This window comes from Andrena cerasifolii, chromosome 3, assembly GCF_050908995.1.
Source record: "Andrena cerasifolii isolate SP2316 chromosome 3, iyAndCera1_principal, whole genome shotgun sequence".
Classification (NCBI taxonomy): domain Eukaryota; kingdom Metazoa; phylum Arthropoda; class Insecta; order Hymenoptera; family Andrenidae; genus Andrena; species Andrena cerasifolii.
The window spans coordinates 16,985,112-17,007,599 of NC_135120.1; the positions used below are offsets into that span (position 1 = coordinate 16,985,112).

The window sequence follows — 22,488 nt, forward strand, 5'->3', positions numbered from 1 at the left end:
GGAGACTTTTTAAAATCGCATAACTTTTTTAGAATTGGTCCAAACAACTTGAGTTTTTTTCAGAAGCTAGAAGGATTAGTTTGCTAACTGACGCGTTTCGTCGTTTTGAAAAAAAAATGTATTTGGTTGGAATAGCGAAAAGAATAGTAAAGGTCGATTTTTTAACTTTTTTTGTGAGCGTGTAATGAAAATTAAAAAAAAAACGTTTGTAGATTGCAGTAAGTTGTATACGTGCCTAAAACGCAGAATAAGGTCGAGAATCGCGAAAATTCCCGAAATCAGCGATTCCCGACCTTATTCTGCGATCTTTAAGCGTTTATAGCTCAGAGCAACTTCAACCGATTTTCATTAAATTTTAGACACATATACAACTTACTTAAATCTACAATCCAGTTTTTTGAATTTTCGTTACAGGCTCACAAAAAAAGTTTAAGAAACGACCTTTTCTATTTTTTCTGCTATTCCGACCAAGTGCATTTTTTTTTTCAAAACGACGAAACGCGTCAGTTAGCAAACTAATCCTTCTAGCTTCTCAAAAAAACTCAAGTTGTTTGGACCAATTCTAAAAAAGTTATGCGATTTTAAAAAGTGTCCGAATATTAATGCGAGCCACTGTACGTACTGGTATTGGTATTATGCTGAAAGAAGTAATGGTCATTTGGAAGAGACCCGTGCGCGGTGGATATAATGTGAATTATTTATTTTGACAGGATTATTTCGATAGAACGTATCTGCGGAGGAACGCGACTAATGATATTGAGAAGATCAAGCTTCATTACCGATAGCAAGTATGATTTTCACGAGGGACCTACATCGACCACAATTTGGCATAATGAGCACGCTTAAAATGTTATTCCCCTTTAATGAGTATGGACAGAATCGTTAGCGAAAATTAAAGTGTATCAGACTTTCTAATTATAAAGCAGTTAATCATCATCTCCCCGATATTTTACGAAATTACCATTAATTAATTAGCATCAATCGTGACGCATTATTAAGCAGGTAGTCGCTAGAACACAGAGATGCGTTTTATTCAACAAATTCTGTGCGCGAGATTCTTTACACCGAACCTAGGCGCGTCCTACGCTGTTTTCACTTTTCAAGAAGAGGGGAACTCTAACGGAGTAACAACGTCGGTGGAAAACTGCGCGGGAAAAATTAAAATTCATAAAACTCTCGCCGGATGGTGGAATCTATTACAACGCAATTACACGGGAGCGAATCTATCGCGATTGCAATTTTTGTCTATCGACGGGGAATTTTTCGGCGGGAGGTATGCATGAGGCAGCGGAATCGGTACGTTAAATATGGTAATGAGTTTCAGCGCGTAGGCTACCAATAGTCATCAATTATTCTGAATAATGGGATGCAAATAGGACGACGCGCAGGCAATTAATGTCACTATTTGCACAGGCTTATCCTTAGCGCATAGGACGCGATGGCACAGAGCTGTTCTACACGTATATTTGTCGATCATAGGTAACTATAAACGCGTGACAAACGCGTGATACCTACCGTCTGTTTATAATGTAGTTTGTATGGTTGCAATTACACTCCGTCTAGTTTGGAACATCCTCGTTTGAGGTTCAACGGAGTTTCGCTATGCCTACGCTGATAAATAATTGGCACGTTTGTAGGCATCGATATTGGCGTTGCACGCGATGGGAAAGTCCCTCCAAGAAGCGTTTGTATATTTCTATATTATATGAATAATTTATCGTTCTATGTTAAAAAGGGATCTCGATATCAACCAACTTTTTACTCCATTCGAAACTTTAAAGAAGGTCTTCTGCCTGCTGAAAACTTTAATTACTTTTCAAACCCATCTGACTCGAGGGGACATATTTATGACTACCGTGTCCTGTAGGTATCTGCTCCCGTCTCATCGGGATGTAGAGGATGTGTCAGATTGTAAACAAAAAGCAGTGTTCGTACAGCAAGGAGCGTTCCGTGCGTCCCAGTAATTCGAATTGTAGAAAGCTAATATGTCTATTAGTGGTTCCGAGGCGGATGAAAGGGTTACGAGTATCGTACAAGTAACCGAAGCGACCGGAGCATCTCGTTGTAGGTTTCCTCTTTGGACGAGGCGAGTTATCATTTAGCCAGCCTTCAACGAGACCGCATTAAAGTTCGAAATATTCCACAGGTAGAATTTAACGAGTTACGTGGAATATCCGTTTCTGCTCGCGGCATTGTTATCGACGAGTGCAGTTACCCAGATATTTTAAACGAGTACCGTCTCTGCGCCCTTAAAAGTTCCTTGGACTCTTGTTAGGAAAGTTCTCACAAGCTTGCAGGATGTACATACGTGCACGCGCCTACGCTGTGTGGTATACGTGGAGCGTGAATACACGGGTACGCCGGCCGCATAAAATAGCCGACCTAATCAAAAGTTTTCACGGTGCATGAACGATGACAGGTATCCGGGAACGGTGTAAGAACTCGGGGACCTATTGTCAGTCGATTCACTCCCCTGATCTCATTTGCTCGCAGCTGGAAAAACTCTTTCAATTTCGATCGTGAATTACGGCCGGCCGCATTCGGTACGTGCTCGCGATCCCGTGATGCGGGAACCTCGGAGAATGTAACTAAAGAACCGATCGAACACGGAACTTTACCTTTTGCCGGCGTTGAAATCGAATTATACGGGTAATCAGAAAGTTAGAACCTTAGCCGACTCCCGGCCGCAAGAGCGGTCGATAGCGATTATTTTCGGCACTTGGCCACCTCTCGCGCTCCTTTAATTAGCCAGCTACGCCTAGGCAATTCTCGATCTTGCGTAAGGTTAACGCCAAAGAGGCCTCTGACGAACGTCACGTGCATCCGAAATTGATTATTCCACTTTCCTGCCACGTCCTTGCACGAGTTCTTGTTTGTTTCGCGAAACAGCACCGTAACACTTGCACTCCTGCCTCTATCCGCGGGAGTACGATGGAATAAAGTGGTTACGCTTCGACGGAGATCCCGGATACATCCATTTGCCATGCAGCCCACGTATTTAGACGCATCCGTATCCGCATCCGCATCCGTGTATCTCAGACTGCTCGCGGCTAATGAAAAAACTTTCTTGCGGGCAAAAAAAAATCTGTTCCTGAAGGGAGTCGCGGTACGAAGCGCGCCCGTTTATTTCGTGCCAAGGGTGTTAGGAAAGTGGCGAGCCACGTCCGCGCACCGTGTACGCGCGGCCTCTGATACACACATACATATTCGGCCCGACCGCTTGGATTTTAAACGATGACTAGTGAGCCCGCCGTTTTAATCCCGACTCTGGGTTAGGCTGTACAAAAACGTCCGAAAGTTTTGGCACTTTGGCAGAAAGGAACAAGCTTCGGCGTAAAACAAGCGACCCAGTTTTTCTGCGGCTAATTACGACCCGACCTCCCCGTGACGTTTCGCCGATAGACACCCTAAATCCATCCGCGTATCATTCGCGCGCATTTCTATCCACCTTGGAGCCGACGTTTCGGGCCTGTTCATATGTAATGCCACTCCTTACGACCCTTACGCTCTTGCCAGGTTCAGTCCGCTAGACTTTTATTCAAGATTTGTGCTGTGCTAACAGACAGACTAATTCGAACACCATTTCTGAATCGTATTGCCACTGGAAGTAGGAAATGGATAGTATACTTTCCTCCATGAGCTGAAAAAAAAACAGCTGTTGCAAACGTGGAAAGAAGTGTTTGAATGTTGCGGCGTATAATTCCGCCGTGACATCGAAACAACAAGAAGTCTGAGCGTTGGGAAAAGTGTAATTCAGGGGCGCTTGGGAGCCGGTGGTTATTATGCATAAGGACCTCGCTTCACGGTTTTAAGGACCATGACAGTCTCGTGTTCCTGCTATGCATTCGGATCCGCTCGGAGTTACCCGCAGTCGCTTTTTCGTCCCAGCTGACGTACGTATATGCGGAACCACCATAAGGTAGGTGCGCTTGTTGTCGCATTCGATATCACGTTCCAACGTGACATTCGCGAAGACTCTAGTACAGCCTCTATCCAACAGCGAACTGACGATCTGCTGCTCTACCAGATTATCAATCTCTGTCTACTTGTTATGGTAATGTCAGGGGAAACACTGTTGGAAATGCTGTTGGTCGAAGAAATATCAAGCTGTGTTGGAGTAATGAGTTTACGGCAGTAACGAGATCAAAATAGAAATGACTAGGTAGAACTTTTTTTTTAGCGAGGAGTTCCAGCAGAAGTCGAAGCAGCGAGATACGCGCGAAGGGGTTTTCAGACGAGACATGAAGGGTGCGTAGGTGTCGGTACAGTCCTTCCATGAGTATACTTCTCCCGTTTCTCGAGTATCTCCACGTTGTGTGTAACTCCTAATTGGAGACGCATGTCGACGCAAAAATACTAACAAGTGTTATTCCCTGAGGATGATCTGGGGATGCACCCTTGAACGACGTCAAGCATTCTGTTCCCCTAGGCAAGCTTGTGATTTCATTAAGAAGTGACACTTGAAAGGGGTTGGCGATTCGTCAGTCTGGAGTAAAGGAAACGAAATGTGCTTAAAAATAGCACTAGGGTAGACCGGGGGAGGTAGTAACAGTTTGATTTTGGAATACGCTTACGTAAAAACTATTACAGTTACAAGAATAGTTTCTTTTACGAAAATGTTACTTACTTATCTGACATTATTTGAGCCACAACAGTTTCGTTGTATGTCAGGTAATATTCCGGTTGTTAGTACAAAATGAGTAGCGGAGAAAGTGTTAAAACCGTCCCTTACCCCGGGTCGGTTGTAACACCGCATGGAGTCGATAGCAGCACAAATTTAACTTTACGAAATTAAAATATTTATTGATTTTAATTATAATAATAAATGAAAAAAGTAAAATTTATAACCGATTATGCGGTGTCGCCATTGTGGCAGAAATAGAAAACGTTTTGGTTGGTGCATTCTTCGTGTGATCTACCCTTACATTCAGCACATTTTTTTATTTGGTTTGCTTGCGCTAGTTCCGAAAATATGAAGACTGAGTTTTTGTTACAATTTTTTAGAGAACTTTAATAAAGATTTTAAGGTATTTCATAAATTTTGTTTGATTCTTAAAACACTGTATTTTAGCATAAAAATTACAAAGTTAAAAAAAATTCTGAACCCGTGTGTTTTTTGCAATTCAATTTTGGGTATTTTTGACTCGGTAGCGACAACCTGTGTTACAATATGGGGTGCGCCTCCCGCCGGGTTAACGAGACACTTAAAAGTGATACGTAAGGATCAGTATTACTTTAAAAATGGCCAGATTAAATATTAAAAAATAGAGAAAACATGCACTTGCAAAGGGAATATTTATGTTACAATTTAAAATCAGTAAGGAAAAGTTACTTTAGGGTATCGAAAAGTTATTTTCTTCACTATGCATGACTATTGTGTATCCATACTGCTAGAGATGTCATTCTTCATTATATATCCAAAATTTGTGCTAATATCTATCATATGTTTTGAGATATTTAACGTGTTACAATCGCCCCCGGTCTACCCTACATAGTATTCGGAAAGCTAAAAGAAGATAAAAGAAGTGCATTCTTCGTTCTTTGAGGTCTTACAATAGCAATTTTTCATCTACATTCGTTGTCACGATTAGTTGTCGTAGATAAATTTGCATTTCGGACAGTTAATGACCGCGAACTATTGTTACACGCATTGCGAACTCAGGACACGAGCTCCGTTGTCCAACATCCATTCGAAGAAGTTTTAGAAAAAACTGCCGTTCACAGAATCCTATAAATAACACTGAATGGACCAATATTTTTTAAACTTTCGTGGAATACAGACTTTTTCTTTGGATAGAGGCTGTGTGTAACTCCATAAATCGCGCGGGCGTTAGGAGAAGAATGGACAGCATTTTTCGTTACTTTCGTAACGAGAGGAATTTTTATAGTGTAAAATTGATTCCACGGCACGAAGTGATTTCCGTCGAATCTCAACGGCTGGGAATGACAATTTAAAATGTACTTTAATTGAGGAGAATTTAAGTTCGCGAGGTAACACGATTTTACGACAGTTGGAACCGTAATAAAATTTCAAGGAAATTCGATATACAAGTATTTGTTGAAATTTTATATGAAACTCAGCCAAAAAATGTTTACGTAACCATATAAATGTTCTAACGCGAAAGCCACGAAATGTAATTTAGAATATATTTCGTACTCTTGTTTCCCCGTTGTTTTCGCTACATTGTTCTGTAATATTACGAACGCACGTACACGAAAAAGCCACAATATACCTACTCTGAAATTATATTTGACGTTTTATATGGAAAACGAATGTATGCGATTAATTGTAACCAGATCTCATGATTCCAAATTATAACCAGACTAATTATTTTTGCATAAGGGCGGCTCCCCCATTGTCGTGCTAATTTGCGTGCTTTATGTTGAAAGTCGCAAAAGCAATCCGTGTTTAAACGATCGCACAGATCATCCGAGCGGTCTTAAAAGGTAGGTACGACCTTTTTGCGACGCGATTCTTTTTGTAAGGCTTAATTAGAGGCTAGCCCTTATCACGGGCTTTAATGCTTCATTAACATAGCTAAACGAGTTTGCTAGCCGGCCGTTTTACGGTTCTACTTTTGTCAGTGATAAATGACAGCGATGTTACGGCCAGCGCAGTAGATAATGTATAGGATAAGTCAGGCACGATTTAGCTCCCTTTTCATTCGTTTCGCTCCCCTTAGAGGACATTCGTTTTTCTTTGAACTGCGATGTAATCAAACTCACCGCCTCGTACTTCTCTGCTAATCGAAATATTTCACGGACTCCCGTCTGAACGGGATACTCGAAACTTTCTTACCTTCTGTGTTTGCTAACATTTCGCGTAAAGTGCTGATGAAAGATTTAAAAACACTTCGGACTTCTGTTATATCCACCGCTCCAGCAGAAAGGAACAACAGGATCTGGAGTTGAAATGCGATTGTGTTTCAAATATTTTCCTTTCGTTTGCTTCGCGCATTTCATCGGTAAATGAAGATTCTTTCTTAGCGCTATCTTCGCAACTGTTGTAAATTGTAACACAGAAAATTCGAATTTACGAATCTAACGCAATGTTTTTCGTACGTTACTGGAGCAGAATGTTGAAGTTTTTCCTAGCTTCGGGAAGGGCGGAACGTTACCGCGATAGTGCCCCCTAATTTTTCGACAAGGCTTAGGCGAAGAGCAATCGCCGTTAAAGGGGCACCCGCATTTTACACCTGCAAAGGATTGCTCTTCCATAAAATACCTATCTACATTACAGCTGAGAATTAAGCGGAAATCGATGTAAATAGACGCTTCTCCGATACCTTGAGCGCTATCTTCCCGTTACTAGAGGAAGTAAAAAGAAGATCCAAGTCGTCCAACTTCTGACTGAAGTTTTCAAGCCTTCTTACTTGCGGAGCCAAACAGGGATAACCAAAGTGACGCGCAAGAATGCTAAATTTGAAGAGGCACAGATTAATAATTTTTCTTCAAATGTAAACTGTTCTGGAAATTAGATGACCCGCTTGCGCAAGAAGAGCAAAAAGTACAGCGCCGTGTAACTCTACCCGCATAGATGAAAGGTTTCGCGTTGGTCAAGGGCGCGGGGTTCGGGCAATATTGACAAAAAATCCACCGATACCGAAAAAATTAACGCGAAACCAGTTAACGTACGTGGCGTATCGTTTTTTTTTGTTCCTGCCGAGGACGGGGTAGGAACTGGATCGTTAGGTTGCCAGGGCCGAAGAGTAGAAGACATAACGAAGGGAGAATAAGCGAAAGACACACAATCTCGGTAATGGGAAGACCGCAAAAAATGGCGTGAATGGAGGATTCAGGCGGAGGCAGCCTCGTCGAGCGCGGCTGTCGTCTGCGCTACCGAATGCCAGAGGCTCGCGCGACACTGTAATTAAAAAGTAGAAACGTAGACGGAAATTGTTGACGCGAAGTTCCGGACATCATCTCTTTTTTTCCTATCCTCTCCCTCCATCCATTCCCCTCGGCACACCTCAACGGCGGTTTCACGCTGGAACGTTCTTCTCGCCCGCCTTCCACATTATTCGTTCTCAATTCTCTAACGAAGGAAACGGTCACCGCGCCGTTGGGTATGCGGTGTGAGGAAGATCGGGAGGAAATTCGGTTGCCTGACGCAAATTAAAACCCTCGGCACAGCGATTCCCCGCCGATCAAGATTATTCTAATAACATCGGCACCTCAGCGCCAGATTTAAGCGAAACGCAATCTCAGGAATGTAAGACGGGACGGGCATGAGATGCGTTTGCGTGGCAGTCAGTGGGTGCAATAGGCGGTACAAGGTTAAGGGGTCATGCTCAGTCAGGAGGCCGAAAAAAGGGTGGTCTTTGGAAATTTTTTACTCGAAAGCTATAACAGATTTCTCAAAAAATCTTTTTTCCTTTTAAGGTTTGCATCTAGTACCGTGCATCGATTTTTTTTTATTTAAAAATATTTATCAATAACTGAGTTATTGTCTATCACTCGAAGGTTCTCTGAAAAAAAAACAGGCTTCTGATCATCTAAAATGAAAAATTCAAAAGAATTTACTTATTATATTATATTATCTAGTATTTGAACGAAGGATTTTTTTATCCGATGCTTAGATTTCTTTTAATTGACGAAAATCAGGCAAGATTTATGATAACAATTGAAACTTTTACTTTAAACATCAGCCATTTTTTCCCAAATCAATATTTCGAAAAAACCTTCGTTCAAATACTGGACAATACAATATAATAAGTAAATTCTTTTGAATTTTTTATTTTAGATGATCGACTTTCGAGAAGCAGTGGTCACCGCAGAAGCCTGTTTTTTTTCAGAGAACCTTCGAGTGATAGACAATAACTCAGTTATTGATAAATATTTTTAAATAAAAAAAATACGATGCACGGTACTAGATGCAATCCTTAAAATGAAAAAAGATTTTTTGAGAAATGTGTTATAGCTTTTGAGTAAAAAATTTCCAAAGACCACCCTTTTTTCGGCCTCCTGACTGAGCGTGACCCCTTAAGCACAGTTGGTCGAACAGCTCGCAGAGGTCGGTCTTTGAAGGGATACGAGCACACTGCGACAGACGCGGAACATTGGCCATCTCGATACCTATTTGTCAGGAATGATTCTTTCGGACGTATCGTTCCGATTGAGCTAACTTTGTCGATGCACCGACTTCTTTCGTTTTCCTTCCAGTCCAACTTCCCTACCATTTTTATATCACAACCAAAGGGTAAGACATTTTATTGGGAACGCATGGATGATGAATTCTAAACAACCTCGTTTGGTTAGAAAACGTGCTTGCGTCTCCAGCGTACATATAAACTATATGTTAGCATCACCAATTTTAAGGGTAGGGTCAAGGGCGGATGGCCCCACGCTGTCCTGCCTTCGATGGTTTATGGCTGGGACTTAGGCTGCGTGTGTTCCTGAATGGGGGTGCATGAGACTAAGCAGCCCTGGCGACGGGGGATGGCTGGCGACTAGTGTTCCTGATTTCTCGATATTTTTTCTTTCTCGAGAAATAAAAAATTAGATCATACTTCTTGAGAATTCTCGAGATTTCTCGAGAAGTTTAAAAGAATATTACAAAATTTATATTTATGGAATAATGTTGATTTATCAGACACGAGAAAACTTTAACTAATTGTTCATTCTTGTCCAATTTGCACAAAACTTGTATAAATGAAAAAACAGATATTAAATAGAATTAATTTTTATTTAATACAAAATTTGTGCAAAGCGTTAATTTATTTCTTGTTAATCTATTTCTTTTCTTTTTCTTGTGATAAAATTTGTAGCTGTAGAAAAATATCTTTCGTTTTGAGTGGATGTTGGGTTCATCGTATGTAGCACACGCAAAAGTTATGGGAAATTGAGTGTTCTTCTTCCAGTGGACTGAAAAATATGAAATTCCTATGTTAAAGTCTGGAATTTATATTTTTTTTGGTTGATACTAAACTCTTGGAGGCTCTTTGCGATTGCTAACTCTAATTGTTTTCTTAATGGTAATTCTTCATTTCGAAGGTCCGTAAGCTTTTCAGTATTTTCTGTTACTGTTATATTTTCCGAAAAGTCTAGCTACTTAGAATTTCTTTTGCCGTTTTATACATATCTGTCTTGGATATTAAATGAAAAAACGCGTCTTTTCAATCTTCTTGAAGAGATTCTGGATTACATATGCAAAAATTTTGTAACGGATGCAATAATTTTGTCTCTTCTTTTCCATATTTTTTCTTTCCTAGCCAAGAAACTCATTACTTAATTCAGTAGGTATACAATTTTTCTAAATTGTTAAATAAAAATTTAAGAGTACCTTCATCAGTAAACAATGTCGAATCTTCTCTACTGAGATTTTCTATTGTAATTCATATAGATTCTAATGTCATTTATAAGACTTATTGTAAATTGTAGATGTGTTCATACTTTCGCGATTTCCTAGACTTAAGTTTCTCGAGAAATCAGAAATAAGCAAAATTTAAAATTTCTCGAGAAATTCTCGAGAAAGAGTTTTTGCGAAGAAACACTACTGACGACCACTTTGGGTCTTTCAACTATCGGGTGTCGAAGGATTGCTTACTTGAATGTAGAGAGAGAGAGAGAGAGTTTCGTTATGGCTAACGGCCTGACGCCGTATTGCCAAAGAATAGGGACTCTGTCCCCGGAGGATCTGGCCACGGAGTGGGGAAGGCTATGCCTTCTGGTATGCGAACTGTGATAGACCGCTCAGTCCTTACCCCAGAACTGTCCTGGATCGAGCTTCGTTGCTACCCTTAGAAAGTCATTTCTAACATGTAGGTAGTAGAGAATAGTGGAGACGTGAAAGACAAACGACGAAAAAAATCACAAATCACCTATCGAATTTCGAAAATCCCACTCCTTTGAGTAAAGGCTGCTAATTGGCGGAGTTCTCGTAATTACAGCGAGATTTGTCGCAGTCCTCGAATAAATCCTTGTATCCTTTTAAAATCTAAAGGCCATTCTACTCCCAGTCCTGCTGTTTCAGTATCCTTTTTCTTCCAGCATCGCGAATTCAGACCCGATTCTGCAGAGTCGAACCCCCATGGGATCGATAGCATATCGAGCAGCTGGAAAAGCTCGACGTCCATGCATTTCAACGTTTCCTTGACGCCCAGCAATCCACTGCAGACGGCGATTGCGTTTGCGTTCCCCTGCTTCTTTTCCTTCGCGAAATGGTAACGCCGCGGCGTTTGAACAGAAACGAGCATTCTCTGTCACCTGACCAATCCTTGTTACGATTTCCATCGCGTAACGATTTCCTCGCAACAGTAAACTTTCCATTTCTTGCACCCGACCTTCCCTCCACCTTAATCCCATTTTCTACTGGATCCAAATAAATTTTCAAGCACTATGTAGTCTACGTTTCATCAGACTGTAACGTAGGAAGGAGGGTACCTATCGAACGCTCCAATGCATCCACTTGCCAGGTGATTGAGAGGTAAAAAAAGAAGTGTAGCGATTTAATCGTGAAAGCGGGAGCGTTAACTAGGGCTTGAGGGTGGCATTCATCTTCTTCGGGGTGGAGTTTTCCTGTCTACCCCATGATCCTTCATTGACGGCGAATATTTCGTATATCACCGATATTGCTAGTAAATTCCCAAGAGTAGGAAACAATTTTGACATAAAAAAAATTCGACGGTCCTGTATTTTTTCCTGCTTAGAGGAATATCGTCCCAGTGGTGTCGTACATTTCAAAGTTATATTCGCATAGGTGGTGGGAAAAATAGTATAAGGGTACATCAAAGCGGCTTCAGGGAGCAGCTCGCGCGACGACAGTGACGTGTGGGCTGGAATCGAAGAACTTACATCTTGGAATCTAATTTCTGCTCGACCATCCGTGTTGCGGATTCCGACCTCGTGCACTTTTGCGCTTTTTAAAATGTAACGCATCGCAGGATCGAATCTCGCGGGATTTCACAGGGAACGGAGAGGAGCTCTGGCGGTCCGGGAATCACAATTTTCCCGTTGATTTTCTATTCGCCGAACGAAGAAAAAAAAATTCCCAACTAAATAGTAGCGAAATTATAAGCAGCAATACTCGGGACCAGCGTTTCTATTAAACTTCATCGCTTGGTGCGCTAAACAATCTGTACGGTGGTCCCTGTAAATGGGAAGCGTACGATTGTCATAGGGAATTTTATAGCTGCCGTTTATAGAAGGAAAAGAATTGTATGTTTGCATTCATGAGATCCGAACGAGGAGACGCGGAGTCGCAGACGGAACGGTATACCCACTGAAATTCCTTGGTTGTTACGCTATGAAAATATTGCAGGCTACTATTTCTGTTATTTACTGGAATATTCCTCGAAGTTAAAAGAGGAGACTCTAACACGCGAACGTTATCCAAACCCGATAGAAATCTCTTTAAATTCGAAAGTATTCTTTACGCTCATGTTGCATCGTGACGGTACCAGCGCCAGCGTTAGAATACACCTGAAAACTGATGCTTGTTTTTTTCCTTCCGTTAGATTCTACGGTAAAAGGCAGAATGCCATGAAATCATATTCCGGGGGATGTGGTGGCGAACGGGGAGGAAGGTACACCAAGCTGAAAATCGCAATTTCTGCTTCATTCATTGTGCTCCTTTGGAAGGGCGGTCCTGGCAATGGTTCTGGATCGATTCGTTTGAGCAACTGAATGATCTGTCGAGTTGGAAGGCAGGCCTTCTTTACCCGTGCGCATCGAATTACCTTGACATAATACGAGCAGCTGGCTTGCTCCTTTGACCAAGCTACGGAAACGACAGAACGCCTTTGACGCTACGGTACATCGGAAATGATGCGGTTTCCTCCTGACCGCCATCGTTTTGCAACCTAGACCATCTTCTACCCTACACTCTCGCGATTTCTTCCCGGTGGGCATGCACACTCGCGACATTCGTTTTCGAAAACCGAGTAGCGAAAGAAGACTACTGTTCTTGATATACATTTCAAACGCAAATGTATGTACTCTTCTTCGAACTCGCTCGCGAAATATTGCTACGAACGCTGTGGCTCGGAAATACGGTTAAATAGCAGAGAATTATCGAAAAACGGCGACATTCTTTAACAGCTCACTGAAATAACGAGTTTATTCAGCGGTGAGGTCAAACTACGATGTGCACCTTGTTTTCGTAATTTGCGTAGAAGCGAGTTATAAAATGATGGCGTGAGTTCAGTAGCTAGCGCCAGATTTGTGGTTTGCGCTGCATTGAGTAGGTAGGTATACCGTGTTTCTCGGCCCCGTGAAAATGTATGTAGAATGTCAATACGCTGCCGTTCGTGTACGATATATGCTTATCGATGCTCCATTCATATTTCGCTGCGTCTACTAAAGTGGCAACTTGTTTGTTTTGTTTCGCATGATCCTGCTGATTCTGCCGATTCTCGGCAGGACCGCACCGTTCGTGCACGAACTTCTTGTTACGTTCCACCGATCGCAACGTATTCCTCCTTGTAACGCGGTTGCTACCAATGCTACACGCAAAGAGTCTCGGAACGCTTTAGCGTCTTTGCGTGTTTCCTTGTTCGCGATTCCGCAGTTAAATGGATTTCGAGCAGTTCCTCGTAGCTTCCCTTCGAAACAGCATCTGCAACCAGGTCCCCTGTGTTCCTTCCGTTCGAAGACAGTGGACAAAAAGTAGACGCGTACTTTGAGGATCGTCCGGACCGAAAGCCACTCGGTTTCCCTCGTATAGTACAACTGCCGCGCGACGTGGCTTTCAACGAAAAGCTCTCCGTGCCACGTATTCCAGAGGCGAAGAAGCCTCCGAGCTCCTCTTCCCGTGTTCTTCAAAGGACCAAGAGTTGCGCGAAATACTTTAATAGAGAAACGAGGGAAAAGGGAAGCTGGCGGCGTTTTATGCCGATTATTACGAGGAAGCTATTAGACTGGCAACGCTCGAGGGAGTGCACCACTTTCGAGGCCCATACTGGCCATTGTCTGAACGACGAGCGGGAAATCAAATTTTGCCGGCGAGAATTCAGCAGCTCGATGTTAACACCGGGCACAAAGTTCCTTTTAAAAGTTACACCATACGCGTGCACTCGGCTTAACTTTGCTCTTCTTACAATTAGACGCGTCTCGCTCTGACAGCTAACTCTGAGAGATACCTCTGTACGAACGGTTGTTGGACATCTCCTAGGCTTCTGTAACATAGTCAATTTTACTCTACCTCATTGTCAGTCGCTAGAAAGGACATGCAACACCTGCTAGTGTTCCTAATTTCGTCACTCGCTATATCTCGCAAAGTAAGCACTAAAATTTATTCTGGATTAGTAGCTAAACATATGTCGGAAGACATACTGTAATTGCAGCGTCAAGTGATCAACAATTACAGAGAGGGAAGTATTTTAGGGAATCTTAATAGTGTAAAAATTTATTGGACTTCCACAATTTTACATCACATTCGGTAAAGGTTAAGTCTAATAATTCCGTGAATGCAAGAACATCTACTAGAAATACCTAATTAGTGATGTACTTAAGGAATGAAATCGATTCAAATAATTTTTGCAATGAAAATAGCGTTTCTCTGTCAGCGTGTTCCACAATACCGCCTACCGGAGGACAATGGTTTCGATACGATGTTTGTTACAGGTGGGGTGATGAAATGTGCGGAGCAACCGAAATAAACTTTATTTGTCCAATATGTACATCCGAAAAATAAAATATTTTAAAAATCCTATTTCTATATTTTTGTATTGAAAATAAAATCAAAGATGGATAAAAAAAACACATTTACAGAGCAAGAAATAATAAAAGCATATGTGAAAATGATTTTAAAAACTCAAATATATATGAGTTAATCAATATTTCTTGAGTAGGCGATATTAGGTAGGGAAGAGCGGGGACATGAAAGTAACACACCTTCTCCGCCCTTCCACAAACATTTCCAAAAACGTTTGCGCTGAGCAGTAACACGAATCGTATACTGTGGGCAAGCTAAAATTGTTATTTAGATCATTCAGGTAAGTTTCTCCTATTTTGTTTTTTTTTGTTAATACTCATAGTTCAACTATAGATATTAAACCAATTATTTGCTAGAGCGTTCTTAGATAATGTATTTAGAAATTACTGTACTTGATTTCAACAAGTCATGTATAATTTGTATGTTATAACAGTTCTATTCTGAAAAACATGGCTGGGGACAAAAGTAACATGTCACTGTGGGGACGAAAGTAACATGTTACTTGGGCGAGCAAAGTAGCATAGAGAATAGGAATTCTTCAGATGATAATGATTGTCTATGCCTGGTTTAATTGGACCCTTTCGGTGAAAGCTGTTCGACAGAGAATCATGCCAAATGTCTAGATTTTAAGGGTTAGACCCACGAAGACTGTAGCATGGGTAATCTTCACTACATATGTCATAATTTTAATTCGGATTAGGTGTAAATTAATACCTATCATTCAACAAAATACACAATACCAAAGAAATGTCCGTAGCTGGTGATGCTTTCTACCTTTCATTATTGAAAATTTATTTGTTTTTATCGTTATTTAAAATGTATATTTAAATGTTTTTTTCTATCGTTTTTTTTATAATAAAAAATCCTATTTTGCGTTGGAAGAAGTGTTTTACTTGATTCTCCTGAAAATAATTAGTGTTACTTTCGTCCTGCCCCTGCAGGACAAAAGTAACAATGACAGTCACTGCGGAAAACTGTCATAACTCTTTGACTACTTATCAAGCAAGGCTGAATCTGGGCTCAAATGATAGATCAAGAAACATACTATCTTAAGGCATAATTGTCATTTTTGTATCTATAACAGGTAATTAGATAGACTAGACCAAATGTAAAATATGTTACTTTTGTTCCCGCTCTCCCCTACACTTTTTTCAGGACCGGATTTTTGCATGTCTTACGTTTTTTAATTCCTACTTAAAAATTTATAGGTTTCAACAATTTTAACTTATGCTGCATGAAAGATGAATAATTTCTCTTTACTTTGAAACGAATTGCACGCAGAAATATCAATTATTATTCAATTGACAGCGATTTAACTTTTGCTAGGCGATATTAGCTACGGTCACACTATACCTCGATGCCAGGGTTAGGCAGAGTTTCAGAGAGAAATGCTAATAACACTATATCGTATTTCAATTATAATCGATACACGGACTCGGATTCGAAAGTAAAATGATTTACTGTACGAAAAGGATATTGTGCCCGGCTGAAATCAATACTTTCATCCTGCTCCGCCTCTGTATGCATGTACATGGAAATATTCTAAGCGGTTTTAACCATGGAAGTTAGCCAGCGGAGCGTGCGTTGTTCGGCTTTGCCCGAGCAAGTTGAGCGGTCCAACGTAAGCAAATGGTCGATGTTAAAGTTTCTACCGATAGATTGGTGTTTATAGCTGATCCGTATTTCATTTATCCGAAACTTTCGCCGCTTTGTTGGCAGGGTAGACGGCTTAATGAAGCCTCGTATGGGTACCTTTGTTCCTAGCAGAAGGTAACGGCGCGGCGTGTAAGGGGTGTCGGGAGACATGGCAAGCGAACGATGGCCCGAGATAATCTCGTGATTGCCTTTGGGCTTCAATTACACCCTCGACACGAACCACGCGGGATCTCAAGATTACCTCCTTCAGGAGCTTCGTTCGTTTCGAGGTTACAAGCATCGCCGCCTTTGAGTCATCTTTCTGCATCGCTCTGCGACTGGAGTATATAATAGCTGCGAGACCATCGATATACAGTATGTAGGATTTCTCCTGGTTCTTGCTGAATTCTTGGGCGAATGCGACGTGGAAATGGAGGTCTTTTAAAGGAATGAGGCCCAGTTGATATTAAAATAAACAGAGTTTAATATAAGTGGAGCTAAGTGGTGAATAATGGTGAAATATATAATCAGTAAAAGGATCAAAGACGCAAGTAAAAGACTGGACCGCTCGACTACCGGCAAACGACTCCTTTCGTCGCTCGTCTCCTCACGCGACGAGCGCTCTTCAGCATCCCACATGTACAGTTACTCAGAAAATTCAGCGCACACCTAGGCTGGTAATGAAAATTGACGAAAAAATGAATACAAACACACGTTTTCAAAAATTAAAACACAATATATTTTTTATTCGTATATTTTACTAAATAATTCATAAAAATAATTCTAAATAAAATTGACTATTTGTCTATATTTAACAGAAATTGTAAAAGTATATACGTATTTTAGTGACACAAAATTGAGCGTACACGTAGGAATTTTCACATTACGCAGGTCTGTATTGGTTAAAAACACCTCCTCAGTCACCTGATCTCAATCCCATCGAGAATGTCTGGGGAGAAATAGAATCCAGGATGGCAAATAACAATTTTACGAATACAGAAGATTTCAAACGAAAGTTGAGAGAAGAATGGGAAAAAATTCCTCCTTCTTTAATAAAACACCTAATTTATTCTATGCTACGTCGCATACAAGCCTTAATTCATGGCAGGGGATATGCAACGAAGTATTAATAAATGAAACGTTATAGTATAAATTTGTAAATAGTGTTTTAACAAGGTGTACGCTCAATTTTGTGTCACTAAAATACGTGTACTTTTACCATTTTTTTAAAAATATACACTAATAGTCCATTTTATTTAGAATATTTTAACTTCTTATTTGGTAAAATATACGAATAAAATATATATTGTGTTTTCATTTTTGAATAAGTGTGTTTGTATTCATTTTCCCGCCAATTTTCGTTACCAACCTAGGTGTACGCTGAATTTTCTGATGTTTGCCGAAACGAATCAAGTCAGAGCTAACGCGATAAATTTTATTCCATTCAATTGCATCCGGTCGCACCATGAATCCCTGTATAGCTGGATTTCTCTTGTGAACGCTCTAGGCGATAAAACGACTGGAGGTAGTTTAAGGCGCCTAATTCTTGGGTACGTGTAGTACCTGTGGCAATATCTGGTTTGGTTAAGTGTTTACCAGAAGGAAGAGTTGCAATCGCATCGACATCGAAGGGCGATTGGAAATGCTAAATGTGGAGCAGTCTGTGCGTGGAAATTGCGGCCGCATTCTTACCCCTGTTATACTACGCGAACATGCTACTAATTAGCCCTTTGACCTCGTCGATGGTAATTAGAGACCTAATTGCGGCTAGTCATCGAGTTTCCAGAAATTATCATTGATACTAGTACCCTTTCACGCTGCGCCATTTAGGTATCACAGCCGCGTCGTTAGTTTATCGCTATTTTTGGATGTGATCGTTCAGATAGAATTTGATTGGATTATTTTCCAGTTCCGAGTTTGTCGAATTAAGAGAAGTTTCTTTACGTTACAAGTTAGCTCGGGATTTCTATCGAAAGTCGCACTGCCAACGGTAATATCGTACCTCCAAGGGTTCGGATTAATTTTGCAAAAATGTTCTCCGTTCAATCAATATGATGGAAGTCTCATTGTGCTAGGCTTCGAGGAAGTAAAAGCTGCCGGAGCGAAGAGCAAAAATCTATAAAAAATATTCCAGAAGCACTTTGCGAGATACGTTTCTATGCATCCGTGATGCGTTTTTCAAAAAGTACAAACGAAAGTACGTCTTCGCGAAATGCAGGGTGAACGAAGAAAGGGGCGAGTCCTAACGTGGAACGCATAAACAGTTGAATGGAGAAGCAAGAGCGAGGTTGAGGTTCTACCATGAATAAATCCCGCAAATTGAGCCGTATACAAACGAGTACCAGATTCACCACCCCCAACTGCATCGTTCCGCCTCTCACGCTGTGCAGGTATTATCATTTTGGAGTAATGTCGATTGAAACTCTGTAACCTGAAGTCTGCTCGTCAAACAATAACGAGAATTATTTGCTGCAGAGAAATTCTATCAAATTCACCACACGTAGAACATTCCGCGGATTTTATTAGAAATTAAATGTTGCATGTGTTGTGTAAAACCATCGAAGGGAGTCGCGGTGGTTAACCGAGGAGCAGATGGTTTCTCGAGTAATAGAAAGGAACAAACTGAAAGGTAGTTGATGAACTGGAATGAGGTTGGAAGCGAAACCGGTGAGTTTGTTTATTCATTGTTGCTAAAGTGCGAGAACCGAGCGGCAGCGTAAGCTGTGAAGTTCGTAGCTGCGTAGGTTCTTCTGCCTTCGGCCCGATTATTTATGGAGTCCCGAGTAGTTTCCTTCGGAGAAGAAACGCTCGAACGTCGGTCCAGTTGGAAAGTTAATAACTCGCAGAACGAAGGGCCAAGGTGCCGAAGAAAAATTCAAATCTTTCGAATTTGTTAGGAATTCAGGCTGCTGGGAATAATTTATGATGGAAATTGAGAAAACTTCCGGGGAAATGCAATCTGTCCTAATTACATTTTAATCCTGTGTAAAGGAAATAAGAAGATGCTGGAAAATGGAACGCTCACTTTCAAACAACCGAGCAGTTTGTAACGAAAAGTGTGGAGTGCAGGGAAAACCTCGGAGTCATTGTTTAAAGATCTGTTTTGACGAAGCATTTAAATCCAGCTTCCGTCCAGGTCGATAGTAACGCGCGATAAACGCGAGTAAAAATGTGAAGAAAGGGGTAGCCCTCGGAGGGCCAAGGGTAGGTGCACTAGTTTTCGGACCGAGTTCTTCGAGTGCATGGAGCAGCGATAGGAAAGCTGCTGCTCTACGACAAGCGAAGCATGAAATTGAGGATTTCTATCCTGCTGTAACAGCAGAAACACTCGAATGGTCTTTCCGTTCCGTGGTTCGTCTTTGTCATCAAAGCTCAGCAACGAGCTTCAAACGTTTCACCTCGAGTCCTTCGATGGCTTCCTCTCTTCTCTGTCCCCTTCCATTCGGGACGCGAAAAGTTTGGCCTCAGAAGTTTACAATTACCATACAATTACGCTTATCATTCAAGATTCGTAGAGCTTATCGCCTGCCAATATTTGGCACTCCGCCGTGCGGATTTTGTATCTCGCAGAGCTGTGCATTATTCTGCAGCTGTCCGCAGCAAGATTAGAGCAGCAAACTCGAAGGAAGATGCATGCAGGGGAACCCCGTAGCTGGACGCAACTATGCGAGCAAACTTCCCCGGCACAATGTCCAGCTAACTATGCACCGAATGACGTGAACCGTGCAATGTTTGCTCCAATACAGGTACCGGCTGCAGCGCATGCGAACAGCAAATCGTCGGTGACGAAATCAGATTAGGAGCCGAGTTTAGTCGAATGTCCGAATCCAGCGAACCTCTGATTATACCTCGAAGCTCCTCGCGCACATATTTCTGTATTCGCGATCTTCCTTCCCCGTTGAAATCGTGATTTCATCGGCTAGCAGCTAGCTGAACGCGAGCCAAATGTATTCGTAAATTTGTCCCCCGGGACGGCGCGGCGGCCGCGGCCGCGGCGGAGGTCTCGGGACGAAGAGCATTTAATGGGACACTGGAGATTTTATTCGAGTGGGAAGCTGCGAGGACCTTGAATTTATGAAACACTCGAGCGGGGCAAAACGCATGCTTTTATCCTCCTCGCTTCCATAAATCTCGCCCGCTTTCGACGCGTGCTTATTATGAACCGTCCGCACTAACTCCACGAATGGCTGCTACCGACTGCGGGCTCAAGATTCGATTGGTCGCGCGTTTCCGGGTAAGCTTGTAAAACGCGGGGAAATTACGTCAGAGCGAAGTAATTGGAGCTCGAGGAATTTATGAGGGTGGCGAGCTGCGAGGTTATTAAAGTTTGGTCTAGATTAAAGTTGTAGCTCAAAAATCAAGCGGAGTAGGACGTTTACAGGGGGTAGCGCTGTGTAACCGGCGAGACAAAGCTTCGGGAATGGAGTAGTAGATATGGGGAGATTGTTAGGATAGGACCAGGTAAGATAAAATTTATGTGAAACGCAGCTATACGAGGGTGAGAAACGAAACCGGCGGAGAGAGAGATGTTGGCCGTTGGTCGTCACTATCTGGGTACGTGAAAAGCGGCGGAAGGGGATGAAGGATCGTGTCGCGTCGCGTCGCATCGCGCCGGGTCGAATCTTCAGATGCGAAATACCACATTCCGCAGCGAGGTAGCTCTTTGTTTCGTTAATCTGACCCACGGCCCGTAGATAAAGCCCAGGTCGCTAGTTCTAAACTCAGCCGTTGCTCAGGGCCGTTATGTCAAACCGTAGCGACAAGCGAGAGGAGAGAGTTATATTGTACTTAGTTGTATATAGCGGCGGGAGGCGAGGGTGAACGAGACGAGACGAGGCATACAAGCCTAGGACGTTGTTACGCCCTCGGCAACCTATTCAAACTTCTCACCCCTTTCGACGAACGTGTGCGGAAGCCCGCGCGCCAATCATTAGTGGCCGCTCGTCTCCTTTCTCTTACACACATGCTTCACCTTCCCAGCGTTGGCTTTGACTTTGACTTCAGCACCCTTATTAAGCGTATTCGGACATCTTGCGCTACACTTGCACCACCCCCTCCAGCTACCATAACAGTTATCCCAACCTCAGCCATAGAATATTCCCCGCGACATTCTCTGCTTTGCCCTTTTCAACGAGCTTAATCATCAACCCGTTTACGCGGCTGTCTGAGCATTAGCGCGGGTTTTTCTTTATTTTCCACCGACGACAGCAAACATGATAATTAGTTCGAGCGAGGATGGAATTGTGCGTCTGGAGTTTGTGCTGCTTTTGCCAGGGTTCTAACGGTACACCTTGCTTAGGTATCTATTATGTATTAGAAAGTATTTTCCATATTTATTAGGCTTGTCCCAGCTGGGTCGTGTTATTAACTGACTTTAGTTACGAAGGAAGGGCAGTTTTCATTTTACAGTTAGTCGGATTTGAAATCGATTGGTGGTTGCATCGACCCTCTCGCAACTTCGTTTCGAGGGAAATATCTGGATAAAACTATCGGGGAGAAAGTTCGTAGTGCTTTTGCATGCTTCAAGAGCTTCTTAATGGTCGCTAAGAAGAGCTTATTGAAAGAAAGTTACCTCGTTTAAATCCAATCCCTTTAGTTTGCTGCATTCATCGCGCATGCATGAACCTCCCTGCAGATGAGATTCATCGCAGACTTGTGGTAGTGTATTCAATCAAAAGTTGCTTTCCATTCGGTCAGCCGAGTTACCGAAGTCACAATTGTGGCTCCGCTTTAACTCACTATCACTTTAGATTCGGGTCCTTTAATTTGTTAATACTCGGTTCAAACCGGCGAGACTAAGCAATTGGGCAGTTGCTAATGAACTTTGCTCATTAGTGTTGCGCGAGCGTTGTTCGGAACGGCAGGCGAACCCTCTCTACGGCAAAATGTAGAGAAATGTGAAGAAATTTCAGGAATGTGGAAACTCTGGGATAAGAGAGTTAATTAAGTTGACTCGGCGAATGGGTAAAAACTAGAATTTGAACAAAGGGGAGGGAGGGGGGAGGTAGTTTCATAAAAGGATCAAAGGGCTTTCGGTTGGGTGTGCCAGGTTCTTTGAAGTTCTTCCAATATTTACCCCGTTGTGACACATTTTTAGGACGCGCAGCAAAATACTTTAACGTCGACGGTAGGGAATATACTAGTGATGTCCCTAGGGACGGGAAGAGAAGATGGCTGGCCAATCTATTAAGCAAACATTT

The 22,488-nt window shown here is 42.0% G+C and overlaps 1 protein-coding gene across 1 annotated transcript in view; it reads right to left on the bottom strand.

Annotated features, from left to right (window-relative positions):
• The window catches only part of LOC143366682 (lysosomal acid glucosylceramidase-like), a 61,983-nt gene extending 40,074 nt beyond the window's left edge, over positions 1 to 21,909 (bottom strand). Inside the window, exon 1 of the mRNA XM_076807929.1 lies at positions 21,861 to 21,909. Coding sequence (XP_076664044.1) covers positions 21,861 to 21,894 — 34 coding nt within the window. The 5' untranslated portion in view covers positions 21,895 to 21,909. The remainder of the gene's footprint in view (positions 1 to 21,860) is intronic.
• Between the last annotated feature and the right edge of the window lie 579 nt (positions 21,910 to 22,488).